Here is a 12962-nt window from a genome sequence, read left to right as displayed (position 1 = left end):
TGTAGACCAGGTTGGTCTCGAACTCACAGAGATCCGCCTGCCTCTGCCTCCCGAGTGCTGGGATTAAAGGCGTGCGCCACCACCGCCCGGCCATTTTGACATTTTCATATAGGTATATTAGTTTCTGGCTTCCTAAAGGGCTCCTGCATGACTGCTCTTCTGCTCTTGAAGGCACTTTTTCAGCATATGAATAGCTGACATAAGACTATTGGTCTCAGATAACAAAGAACTAACATGATCCAGGTTACAGGTTAGATGACCTTCCTTGAATGATGCCACAAGAGGATCCTACATCAAGTGGAAAGTTGAGCAGGAACTGCATGACTTTGGTGGTCAGTGACTTTCAAATCCCAAAATTCTAGGCCAGGTGTAGGGACACACACCTTTAATTCCAGCATTCTGGGAAGCAGAATAGGTAGACCCCTGAGAGTTCAAGATCAATCTGGTTTACACAGTGAATTCCAGCATAGCCAGGGCTACAGAGAGTAACCACATCTTAAACAAAAAGAAAAGAAAAGAAAAACAAAGAAAAGAAAAGAAAAGAAAAGAAAAGAAAAGAAAAGAAAAGAAAAAAGATTAGCAGGGAGGTGGTGGCACGTGCCTTAAATCCCAGCACTCGGGAGGCAGACACAGGTGGATCTCTGTGAGTTCGAGGCCAGCCTGGTCTACAAGAGCTAGTTCCAGGATAGGCTCCAAAGCTACAGAGAAACCCTGTCTCAAAAAAACCGAAAAAGAAAAAGAAGGGCTAGGGAGATGGCTCAATGGTTAAGAGCGCTGGCTGTTCCTCCAGAGGACCAGGGTTCATTTCCCAGCACCCACATGGCAGCTCATAATTATCTGTAACTCCAGTTCCAGGGGATCTGATACCTTCACACCAGTGCACATAAAATAAAGCTATATATGTGAAGAAAAAAAAAGGAAAAGACAAGAAAACCCAGTTCTCAAGAAAACCGAATTCTAATAGGAAATGGGAAAATTCTATGCATTTGGTAGACCAATAATTTTGTCCACTGATTTTACCCACAGTTGTATTTAGCTGGATTACAAACGAATTCCAGCAGAGGATGTTTGCTCCACTCCCATGTGGTTTCTGAGAGCTCAGTAATTAGTGTCTCTGAACAAAGGGATGCATCTGTGAAGCTTCACTCCAGACAGACTAGGAAGGAAGTATTCCTACTCATCATTTTGGTCCATCTTTCCCGGTATCAGCTTTGGAGTATTATTTTGGAGGCAAGAACTCACTATGCACCTCAGGCTAGCCTTGAACTCCCAACCCCCTCCCATTAGCCTCCCCAGGGCCACTATGCCCAGTTTCAAATATGTACACACTTTTCAAATTAGCCCCATGATCATGAATTTGAGCCAATAACTAAGTTGGCAACAATATAGCACAATGAATTTAATAAATACACTCAGTCTAAGGTTTTCCTAATGGGCCATTACATTATTGCCAATGATGTCTGTCCTCTTCCCAAGGGAAAGGCTCTTCCATAGCTGGGCATAAAGTTCACACCTGTAACCCTAACCCTCTAAGGCTGAGTCAGGAGAATAGATGCAAGTTCCAAGCTAGTGAGGGCTACAAGAGACCCTGTCTTCACCCAAAGGGGGTAGGAGACTGAGAATGTATCTCAATTGGTAGAGTGCTTGCCTAGTGATGTGGGATTCCCCTCTGTGTGCTGTGATTACCATTAATGAATAAAGAAAACTGGCTTGGCCTAATAGAGTAGAGGTAGGTGGGGAAACCTAAACTGAATGCTGGGAGAAAGAAGGGTGGAGACACCATGTAGCCCTGCCGGAGACAGATGCCCAGAACTTTAGCCAGAAAGTCACAGCCACGTGGCCATACACAGATTAATAGAAATGGGTTAAATTAGTATGTGAGAGTTAGCCAATAAGAAGCTAGAGCTAATGGGCCAAAGAGTGATTTAATTAATACAGTTTTTGTGTGATTATTTTGGGGCTAAGCAGCTCCTCCTACAGCCTAACATGCACAGAGTCCTGGACCAGGCATGGTGTCACATACCTGTGATCCCAGCACTCAGGGATCAGAAGTTCTAAAGTTAGTCTCAGTAACACAGCAAGTTCAAGCCTAGCCTGGGCTAAGTGAGATCCTGTATCAAAAAATAAGTCCTTCCTTCTTTAGGCAAGACTATCTTCTCTAAATCTATCTAGTTTTGGCCAATATGAAGAAGGTCGGAAGTTTAGAGATGCTGTCTAGTTAAACGATACTAGCTCACCAGTAACAATCTTTGATTTGATAATTTCAAGTCAACAGAGATTATGCCCTGTGTACATGACTCAGATCAGGGAAAGAGACAGGGCAAGATGAACTCTTGCTCTCTGATGGGATGTTTGGGATAACCTTGAAGGCTGTATTGTGGAAGCACCGTGGTTGTTTCTGAGTGGGTGTCTGGGCTAGGGATGTGGCTCGGGGGCACATGACTTGTTTCAGTTGCGCAGGACCCTGTGTTGGCCCTCCCAGCACTGGGGAGGCTTCATCTTTCTCAAGTTCTCCCCAAAGGCCAGGTCTGGATCTCACTTCACTAACGATGAGAGGAGTGCATCTTGTAATATTTGGCAAGCTGGCGTTAAACTTTTGGACTCAAGCAATCTTCCTGCCCAGCCACTCTCCTAACCTGAAGCTATGCTACCACTAAAAGCATCATCATTTTGGATTGGTTCTTTCTTCCCTTGTAAAATGATGTAAAATCATGTTACTGTCATGTTTGTTTTTGTAGAGCTCTAGAATAGCAAACAACACGGCATCTAGAATGCTCTGGATGAAACTCTTGCCCCTGTGAGTGCCCACAAGTCTTATCCAGAGAAAAGCACAGCTGTTTACAGGTAAAACAAACTGCTTTCTTCCTTTACTTGGCTGCCAAGTACTAACCTATGTTTTAAACTTGTTTTAAGACATAAATTTTGTTTGGTCACATGCAAATGCCCAAAATAGTCAGTGCTATAAGTAGCCCAGTCTGAGTGTCATCTCCCTAAGTCACTGCCGGTGATGTCATCTTTTAGTTCTTTCTTTAATAAAGCCTTCCCCTTCCTTTTGTCCCAAGACAGGCTTCTTCCTCACATGCCCCTTATGAAGAAAATTTCCCTGGCTGGCTGCCATGAATTTCTCTGCCCATTTCCATTTTAAGTAATTTTTCTGTCTCAGTCTCTTCTGGAACAAAGGCAGAAGGCAAAACTTACTGGTTTATTTTTAAAAGAAAACTTCACGTCAAGCTGTTCTAAGCTAGCAAGAGGCTTTGTGAAGTCACATGACCCCTGTTCACGGCATCTGCTGATAAGAGCTCATAGCTGATTCCTATGAAAACCTCCACCTCAGACCAGTTTCCCATGGGCCACAGGAAGCAGCTTCCTGCTGCACCATGTTTGTCAAAGCTTATCCCACCCACAGCAGGCAAATTTATACGCAAGGGGTCCCCAAGTTCTTTGGCTCGTACCAGTTCTGTAAAAACAACCGCGCTGCCTTTTCCTTTAGGCAGCAAATAGTAATGAATTCAACAGGAAGTGGTGGGGGTGTGCAAGAGGTGCGGGGTCTCGCTATGGCCTAGTTATTTACAGAAAGGAACATTTTTCTTTCTAATGCTTAAATGTTTCCCCTAAAGCAATAAACTAATAAAGTGAATCATTTCTAATATTTCTCAAAGCAGCATAACAATTTAAGTTGTTCAAAGCTGGAAGAGAGGGAGGGAGACGAGTAAAAACAAAGTATTAATGAAGCACATATGAAGATACCCAATGACACACATTATTTGGTATGTTAACTTAAATTTTTTTTTTTTAAAGCTAAAAGAGCTCCGAGTTAACAGTAACAATAAAACTTTTAGGGTATTTCCCACTCTTGGGAGTTTTGACTTTTTAATAAATCGATGTTCAATCCTCTAAAAAAAAGATTCATGTCACAGAACCAAGGTCAGTCAAAAAGTCAAATGTTGTGGAGTCAGAGTAACCACAAGGAGCTAAGCTCCTTTCGGTTAACCAAAGGTTTTCTTTTACCTGGGTGGTGGCTCATAACTATAATCAATCCATCATGGAAGGGTGGGGCAGGGCAGACACACAGCGACACTGAGGTAGGAAAATGGCTGTGCATTTGAGACCAGTCCGGGCTACATAGCATGAGTTCTGAGCCTGAGCTACCAGAGCCAGAAAATGTCTCAAACAAACAGGCTTCCTCTTAGCACTGGAGAATGGCTACTTTCTCCTTATTTGTCTTTAGTCAAAAATCACTGCCAAAAAAATGGATTAGGATCAATATCAGATATGCTATGAATGCCAGCACATGGTGACTCCTGCAGGGTCACAAAGCTTGGTATAAACATGGAACACGCTCCCACAGCCAGCTGTTTCCAGTGTGCCTGGTACCATACATAACTGTAGAGGCTCCTAAGAGCAAGGTTCACTTGGACCCCCAAGCTGCACTGCTCCCCCACACCTGGGGCACAGATCCTCTGAGTTTAGCTATCCTATCTTCAAAAATAACCTTTAATCCCAGCACTTGGGAGGCAGAGGCAGTCAGATCCCTGCGAGTTCAAGGCCAGCCTGGTTGATGTAGTGAGTTCCAAGACAGTCGGAACTACTAAATAGTAACACCCAGCGTCAAAACAAACAAACAAACAAAACAAAGGAAAATGATTTACTCATTAGATGGAAATATCCAGCTCACAACGCTATTCTGTATAAAGCTAACTTTTTTTATAGTTGGTTTTCTTTTTTACAAGATTTATTTATGCACATGCGTGCTCTGTTTGCATGTATGCCTGCATGGCAGAAGAGGGCATCAGATCCAGTTACAGATGGTTGTGAGCCACCGTGTGGGTGCTGAGAATTGAATTCAGGACCTCTGGAAGAGCAGCAAATGCTTTTAACTACCAAGCCATTTCTCCAGCCCCTAAAACTAAGCTCTTATGGTTACACAGAGAAACCTTATCTTTAAATCTCTTGGGCTTAACCCAAGGATTTTACATTACACAGTGCTGTACTTGGGCTTCCTACGCTGATCCTAAGAAGGCCAAATATCTTGGATATTGATCTAAGATTATCTTGGACATGACACCTGACATGTGCCCATCCAAGCAACAAACTGTCATGATTCACTACCATCTTACCAGGTTTTCTTCACACTTGGCTATGAGATTCTTAATTACTGTACATACAAACAAACCGAACACAAACTCTGGAAAGAAACAAGTTACTAGGCAAACTGCTCAGCAGAACCAAGCATACTGTATGCCAGACTAGGCCAAAACAACATAAAGGACAGCCACAGCTAAAGTCAAACTGGGAACCCAACCACGAAACCGAAAGGGAAGAAAAAGCCACTGCTCAGGGCTTCTCGCGCAAGAACGCGCAGGAACGCCAGCACTTCTATTTCTTATAGCCCCAGAGGTGGCCATTTCTCCGGAGGCCTCTGTCTCCTGGATTTGGCCCACCCCACTCCAGCCAACTATATGCTTAGATGTACCCCACTTTCACTTTTTGAAAAAAATGTTCCAGCCCGGCAGTGATGGCGCAGGCCTTTTATCCCAGCGTTCCGGAGGCAGAGACAGGCAGATCTCTGTCAGTTGGAGGCCAGCCGGGTTTACAGATCAAGTTCCAGGAGAGCCAGGGCTGCACAAAGAAACCCTGTCTCAAACAAAAAACAAAAACAAAAAAGAATCTTCCTTCTTCCGATTCTTTAATGTATCCACACTCCAACTCCATAAAAGGGTTCGTGACCCCAGTGTTCTGGAACAGCCGTGGGGGCTGGGCCTAAGCCAGAAGAACTGTTCAGTCGGCACCACCCACATCCACATACATCTGCCTAGAACCCAGTTCCCATTTTTTTTTCTTCCCCACAACACCCACATGTTTCTGCGAGCAACCAAACCAGGAGCCCCGGTGGCATGGAAACGAGAGGGATTAAAAGAGGGTGGGGTGACGATGAGAATGGATGCAGAATAACCTGGGTGTGGGGCAGGGTTGGCACCAACTTGACCCTGAGGTCCGGAAGGCATTCTAGAGATTTGTCCTTCTGCCCTAAGGAAAGTAGGAGCAAGGGGCTTTCTGCCCATCAAAGAGACCCAAGGGTGCCACCTGTACCTACGACGAGCTTTTCTTATGTCCCAGGCACCCACTTGAGGAGTCCCACGCTCAACACATGTCCTTTCCATCTGTCAGTCAAGGGACACTAACCCCCAACTCCAGGGGTCCTGCTTGGTTCCTGCAGCGTCCACTCAAGCCTGCCAAGCTCCAGAGGGTTGCCAAAGGCCCCGTAGCCCGTCCCCGCGGCGAGGATTGCTCCCAGGACCTCCCGGAATCCTCCCTGCCCGCGTGGACGGCTCACGCAAGCTTACCCGGAGCTCGCCCTCCGTGCGGTGCAGTCCCAGGCGCCGCAGCCCCACAGCCAGGTCGTTGACACAGAGGCCGCCGTCGCGGTTGACGTCGAGTGTTTGGAAGAGACTCCACAGGCGCACCCGGTGGTCCGGGCCGCCACAGACGGCGCCGCCGCACGGGTCCCCTACGGAAGCCGGCGACGAGGCGGACGACGAGGCGGCGGCGGCGGCGTCCGGCGGCGGGGAGGCCACGCAGCGGCACAACACACTGCTCACCATCGGGCGCGAGGCGGGAGCGCCGGACGCGGGGCTGAGGGCGACAGGCAGGCTACCGGAGCGCGGAGAAGCACGCCGACTTTACCCAGACGGAGAGCGCGGGCTCCGAGAAGCCGGCAGGCTGGAGGGAGGGGCCGCTTCCGGGAGCCCCGCCCCGCGGCCCGCGGAGGCGCGGACCCTGGTACACTGCCGCCCAATCACAGGCCGTGATGGCGGCTCCGGGATCAATGAGGAGGCAGGGCCACCACGCTGGCTCTGAGTCGATTCAAACTGGGAGAGGCGGGGATTGGCTGACGCTAGGCTAGCAGGAGGCCCTGTGTCCAGTGTGTCCAGTTCCCATTCAGAAGAGCTACTTAGACTGCGGAGGCTGGGGGAGCGGCTGTGTGCGGAGAGATCGTAGCTATGCGTGGAAATGAGATTTGTAGGAGGGCAACTGTGGACTGAAGTTAGCAGACACCCTAGGAACAATGAATAAAGTGAAAATGTAATGCACCGACGGCTCAAGACGGAAAACACGAACCAAAATCGGAAGATTCGTTTCTAGTAGTCTCCTAAACTACCAATAAAATAGCTGACTTTAACAATGTACTAGTCGCAATACCAAAAACTGAACGACAGACTGATTTCCCAATGGGTGTGAATAAAGGCCATGTAGGCGGACGCATTGATGAGACGGACAAGCCTGTAGACCAATAAGCAAGCCAGTTCTGGCAAATAGGTGTGTCCTTGAGAGGAATGAGAGGCCTGGAGAGCCAGTGATCGGCGAGGTGTTTGAGGCACGCCAGCCTGGAGGGCGGGGCTTCCCAGGGATGTGCTGAGGGGCGGGAAGAAGGGAAGTGGGCGGATCTCCGCACACCCCAGCGGAAGAGGCAGATTCAGGAAGCCATTACGCAGCTGGCTGGCGGCGGTCGTGCCGGTCAGGGCTGGGCCCTACGCACTTTGCGTAGCGAGGGGGATTACTTAAGGCCTGGTGCTTGGCTTCAAGCAAGCCCTACTTGTCCCCCTTTTTGGGGGTGGGGGGTGGGCGAGAGGCGAGGCTGGAAAAGAAGAGAAGGGAAATTGGGGTTGTTGAGGGCATTATAATTTCTTTAAGAAGTGAGGCTAGGAGAGGCCATGGCTGTTCCAGCCAAGAAGAGGAAGATGAACTTTTCAGAGCGGGAGGTGGAGATCATCGTGGAAGAACTAGAGCTGAAGAAGCACCTGCTGGTGAACCACTTCAATGCTGGGGTCCCTCTGGCTGCCAAGAGTGCAGCCTGGCATGGCATCCTGAGACGAGTCAACGCTGTGGCCACCTGCCGTAGGGAGCTGCCCGAAGTCAAGAAGAAGTGGTCCGACCTCAAGACCGAAGTCCGCCGCAAAGTGGCCCAAGTCCGAGCTGCTGTAGAAGGTGGCGAGGCCCCAGGGCCCACAGAAGAGGATGGAGCTGGTGGACCTGGGACAGGCGGTGGCAGTGGCGCAGCCATAGCTCCAGTACTGCTGACCCCTATGCAACAGCGCATCTGCAACTTGCTGGGTGAGGCCACCATCATCAGCCTGCCCAGTACCACAGAGATCCATCCCGTGGCCCTCGGACCTACGGCCACGGCAGCTGCAGCCACGGTCACGCTGACACAGAGTGAGTGACCTCTCCTGCTCAGTTCTGCCGCATAAATGGGAAGGGTCAGCAAGTGCTGGGGCAGCCTGGGGCAAATTGGCTGCCTAGGGTCTAAAGTCAGATGGTGATCTTGAAAGACCATAAGGCCTTCCAAGAACTCCCCAGACAGAAATGATCTTGTTCTTTTGGGGACTTCCTCAGCATGTGGATAGCTGGATGTCCATGACTCCCACTTGCTGACCTATATAGCCTTGAAGACAAGAGACTGTATCTGTAGCCCCATGGGATTTAGGATCTGCTGCATTCCTAGGCAGCCAGGATATATATTGTTGAATGACTAGCTGGGAATTCTACGCCCAAGTGAGATGTCCATTCTGCACAAAGGTAGTCTGTGTTTTCAATACACACACATTCACCAGGCACGTCTCAGGACCGTCATGATTTCTATCTGTTCATCCATTCATCAAGACATTTATGTTAGGCACACACACAAAAAAAAGTATTTACCATTCCCTGGAGACTAGGGAGATAGCTCAGTGGTAGAATACTTGCTTAGCACTGCAAAAATTAAATATATAGGCCAATTGTATTCTACTACGGCAGATGAGGTATGTATGAATAGCTTAACTATGAGAGGAGAAACCCAAGAGTTCCTGATGTGAAGGGAACATACGGTTGATGGCATTCAAAGGTAGGGAAAACAGAAGGAGGTACACACTTGGAACCCTAGCAGCCAGTCAGCCTATTTGGAGAGGCCCAGGCCAGTGAAGGACCCTTTCTCAATAAAGAAAAGATGTGGGCAGCCCTGGAGGGATGACACCTGAGGTTGTCTTCTGATCCCCTCCATATGAACACAAACACACATGTGCGCACACACATGTGTACCTACACATATATGAACATATAGAATAGATAAGCAAGATTGACATTTCCCACATGCACGAAGGCCCAAGCACCTCATGTCCCTTTGGAGGTTCTCGTCATTGATAACAGAGCTAACTTTGGTTAGGTTTTGTGTTTGAGATAAGGATGTGTGCCCACAGCTGTGAACTCTGCTCGGCCATGATAGGCTTTGAACTGTAGCCACCAGACTCTCAATGGTGTGTGGGTGTGTGCCCTCCTCTGCATAGTTCTCCAGTCCATAAGAAGTGGGAAGAGGAGGAAAAGCGCTGGTCCAAGTCAGGTACCATTCTGGAACAGTATCTTCAAGGATGTTTAGGATTTTTTGGTGTTTTGGTTTTTATGGTAGGTGTTGTTTTATTTTTTGAGTCAGGGCTTCTCTTTGTAGCCTTGGCTATCCTGTAACTTGCTCTGTAGACCAGGCTGATTTCAGACTAAGAGATTCACCTGCCTCTGCCTTCTGAGTACTGGGATTAAAGGTGTGCGCCACCCCCACTAGGCTGGATGTTTAGGTATCTTCAGAACCAAGGTGATTAAAGAGACAGGGAGGCATTTTCTGAACACGTGAGCTGCTATGGCCCTTCCTTCTTGGACTGGTCACACAGAAGGGATGTACTTAATTCAAAGTGGCCCAGAAAACTGGTTCTGTTTCATCATCTCTGAAACTGAAGACGACAGTGTCCACCTCTTGTCACTTGAAGGGTTCCTTGAGCTAATGAGTGCAGAGTAGTAGATGAGTATCCTAAGATTTTGCTGGCATTATTGTCAGATCTGGGGGCTTCCCGTGGCTACCAATAGAGTACAATCCTGAAATCTGATTGGAAGGGTATTTCGAGGGTAAAGCACATGCTTCCATACACAAGGTCCTGGGTTCCATCCCAGCCAGGAGGAACAAAGAGGGCTGCACCTCTCAGATACTGTGTTTTTATGTCAGTAGACCCAGGGGAGGCCTGAATTCCCCTTTGCCTCCCTGCCACACAGGGTTCAGTGTCCTACCTGTGTTGCAGAGCCAGCACTATTTCTTCCAAACAATGACCTGCTTCTGCTGTTGTTCCTTGCTCTCGGCAGTCCCCACTGAGGCCGCCTTTCACACCCTGGAGGAGGGAGTGGTGGAGTACTGCACAGCCGAGCCTCCTCAGCCCCTGCCTACCGAGGCCCCGGTGGAGATGATAACTCAGCATGCAGACGCATCTGTCAAACCGCAGGCACTTAAGAGCCGCATCGCCCTCAATTCGGCCAAGCTCATCCAGGAACAGCGGGTCACCAACCTCCACATAAAGGAGATTGCCCAGCACCTGGAGCAGCAGAATGACCTGCTGCAGATGATCCGGCGTTCCCAGGAGGTGCAGGCCTGCGCCCAGGAGCGGCAGGCCCAGGCCATGGAGGGCACCCAGGCGGCCCTGAGTGTCCTCATCCAGGTTCTCCGGCCCATGATTAAAGATTTCCGACGCTACCTGCAGAGTAACACACCCACCCCGGCCCCGGCCCCGGCCCCTGACCCTGGACAGGTGGCCCAGAATGGGCAGCCAGACAGCATCCTCCACTGAGGGCAGAGGTCAAGCCAGCGCTCTGCCGTGATTGTAAGTGGTTTCTGTGAGTGGCTTCAAGTGGACCATGTGGCTAACTCCCTCTTGGATAGATATTTGGGGCTTATTAGTCTGAGAAATGAAGGGGACTGGGAAAAGGAAATTGCTGGGCTCCGGGACCCAGTGGAGCTGCCTTGTTTAAATCTGGGAGATTTAGCTGGGATTGTGTGTGCTGGCGATGGGCCATATGTTGTCAAGGTCTAAGGGCTTGAGACATCGCCAGACTCCGTCCGGGACAACTTTAAAGACAGACTGGTTCTCACTGGGGCCGTGTCACGCACGGCACAAGATCTTCAATGGGCTGCCCCACCTCAGGTACGCCACCTTTTCAGAAATGCAATAACACCCACAGAAGAATGTCTCCCTGCGCCACTGGGAAACCCCAGCCCTTTCTTCCTCCCACCGTGCCTCCATTCTCAGGGGACGCTCCTTACTGCTGTGTGCCACCACCATCCTGGCACAGCCCAGCTCTTGGAAATGTTCCAAGACACATGCAGCCAGCCTGGCTCAGGAATGCTGTGTGTGGTGGGGATGGGTTGGCCATTCTCTTGTCTTCCATGACGCCTCTGGGTAGCTGTTATATAGTTTGCCCCACCCCGGACTTTGACCCAGGTGGGCTTCAGGTGCTGTCAGTTAGAAGGCGAACCCTGTGGACTCCTGTTTCTTGCTGCAGTGCACTTGAGGTGAACCACTACTTTTGACTTTATTTTATAGTATTAGTTTTTTAGAGAGCTCACGTCTAGCCAGTCGTATTTATTCTATAGCCGAACCCCTTCTGGGAGGGCTCCAGGCTCTGTGGCCACCCTGTTTCCTCTGTGCTGGACCACACATCTGAAAGACAGTGTGCATTAGAGCCCTGCTCAGCAGTGTTCCCCGCCCCTGCTCTGTTACTCGGTGCCTGGTGCATTGTCCATGCTCGCCCCCCCCCCCCCACTGGCTGACTGAATCCAAAGCAGGGACTGTCCTTGAATGTAAGAGGTGGGAGGGGTGAGACAGAAAGTGGGGCGCTCTTAATTCTGTGCTCAAGCAGGACATAGTCTCAGAGGGCTGAAGGACTTGTCTGTCTTTCCACCTTCTCTCTGAGGCATTTACAAAAACCTCAGCCAGGCAGGCATTGTCTATATAGCTCTGAGATTTGCTGTTGAGTGCTGAGCACTCATTCTCTCACATCTCCTTCCCATTGGCCATTTTGCTGCCATAACTGAGTCACTCATGACCAGTGGCTACAGCAGAGTTCCAGGTCTTAGCCAAGCCACCCTTCCAGGCATGCACACAGAGATACTTGGCGCCATGCTTGTGGTCCCAGGAAGAGATCCCCTGGAGACAGGAGGTGGCTACACGCTGGCCCCTTCTCCAAGGAGGCGTGTGTAATGCCATCCACAGAGAGGGGAACGAGGGGGTACCCCTCACCCTGTGGAGCCTGTTGGGCCCAGCAGGGTTGCTGCAGGGACTTCCTAAAGATTTGAGACCCAGTTTGGCTCTTCCTTGGGGTTGGAAATCTGAGCCAATCTTGTTATCTGTTCCATTTGTGTGTAAAGAGGAAGCCTAGATTACGTAAGCTAACTTGGTCTTTCCAGGTCACAACATTAAATTAAAGAAATATCACCTTTTTATACACTTCTCTGTGTCTTTATTAATCACACATGGAAATAAACTATGACCTCCAGCCTAAATCCATTTTGTTTTGTTTTGTTTTGTTTTGTTTTTTTTTTTTTTTTTGGTTTTTCGAGACAGGGTTTTTCTGTAGCTTTGGAGCCTGTCCTGGAACTCCCTTGGTAGACCAGGCTGGCCTCGAACTCACAGAGATCCGTCTGCCTCTGCCTCCCGAGTGCTGGGATTACAGGCGTGAGCCACCACCGCCCGGCTCATTTTGTTTTGTTTTTGTGTTTTTGAGACAGGGTCTCACTGTGTCTCCCTGGCTGGCCTTCTGATAGCTAAAATTCTGTTTTAAGTTTAAATGACTGTGCTTAAGAGGCCTATAGAACAAAAACGCCTCTAGCCTGTGAGCCCCACTTGCCCAAGGACGTAACTCCCTGGAACACCGGGGCTGCTGTTCGTGGAAGATAACAAACCCTGTGTTTTTGCTTCTCTAAACAGCTTGGTTGGCCCTACTGCCCAGGATGTGTTTGATCACACATAGATGGGAGGTGTGTAGGCAGGAAGTATGTATGTAGTCAGGATGTATGCTTGCCCCTGATTGGACGAAGGTGGGAAGTACACAGCCTTGCAGGTTTCTTTCTAAGCCCCTGTCTAATATCATTCAGTGTCATACTCTGGGAATCC

The 12962-nt window shown here is 49.3% G+C and overlaps 2 protein-coding genes across 3 annotated transcripts in view; one reads left to right on the top strand and one right to left on the bottom strand.

Moving 5' to 3' along the window:
• The window catches only part of Slc25a25 (solute carrier family 25 member 25), a 34404-nt gene extending 27688 nt beyond the window's left edge, over nt 1-6716 (bottom strand). Inside the window, exon 1 of one of the 2 annotated variants that reach the window (XM_005346057.2) lies at nt 6345-6716. In XM_005346057.2, coding sequence (XP_005346114.1) covers nt 6345-6602 — 258 coding nt within the window. In that variant the 5' untranslated portion in view covers nt 6603-6716. The remainder of the gene's footprint in view (nt 1-6344) is intronic. The other variant, XM_005346056.2, reaches the window with a different exon arrangement.
• A 789-nt stretch (nt 6717-7505) lies between these two features.
• Naif1 (nuclear apoptosis inducing factor 1) lies at nt 7506-12341 on the top strand. Its single transcript, XM_005346055.2, has 2 exons — nt 7506-8214; nt 10162-12341. Exons 1-2 carry the CDS (start codon nt 7713-7715, stop codon nt 10638-10640), a joined length of 981 nt encoding a protein of 326 aa, XP_005346112.1. The 5' UTR covers nt 7506-7712; the 3' UTR covers nt 10641-12341.
• Nucleotides 12342-12962: the final 621 nt, after the last annotated feature.

The sequence above is a fragment of the Microtus ochrogaster genome, chromosome 4, assembly GCF_000317375.1.
Source record: "Microtus ochrogaster isolate Prairie Vole_2 chromosome 4, MicOch1.0, whole genome shotgun sequence".
NCBI lineage: Eukaryota > Metazoa > Chordata > Mammalia > Rodentia > Cricetidae > Microtus > Microtus ochrogaster.
This window is presented reverse-complemented; position numbering and strand designations above follow the sequence as displayed.

Excerpts from the sequence above, each read along its gene's own strand:
- Naif1 (XM_005346055.2), top strand. The coding sequence starts at position 7,713 with ATGGCTGTTCCAGCCAAGAAGAGGAAGATGAACTTTTCAGAGCGGGAG. Across the intron at positions 8,215-10,161 it reads CACGGTCACGCTGACACAGA|TCCCCACTGAGGCCGCCTTT; the intron begins GTGAGTGACCTC and ends TGCTCTCGGCAG.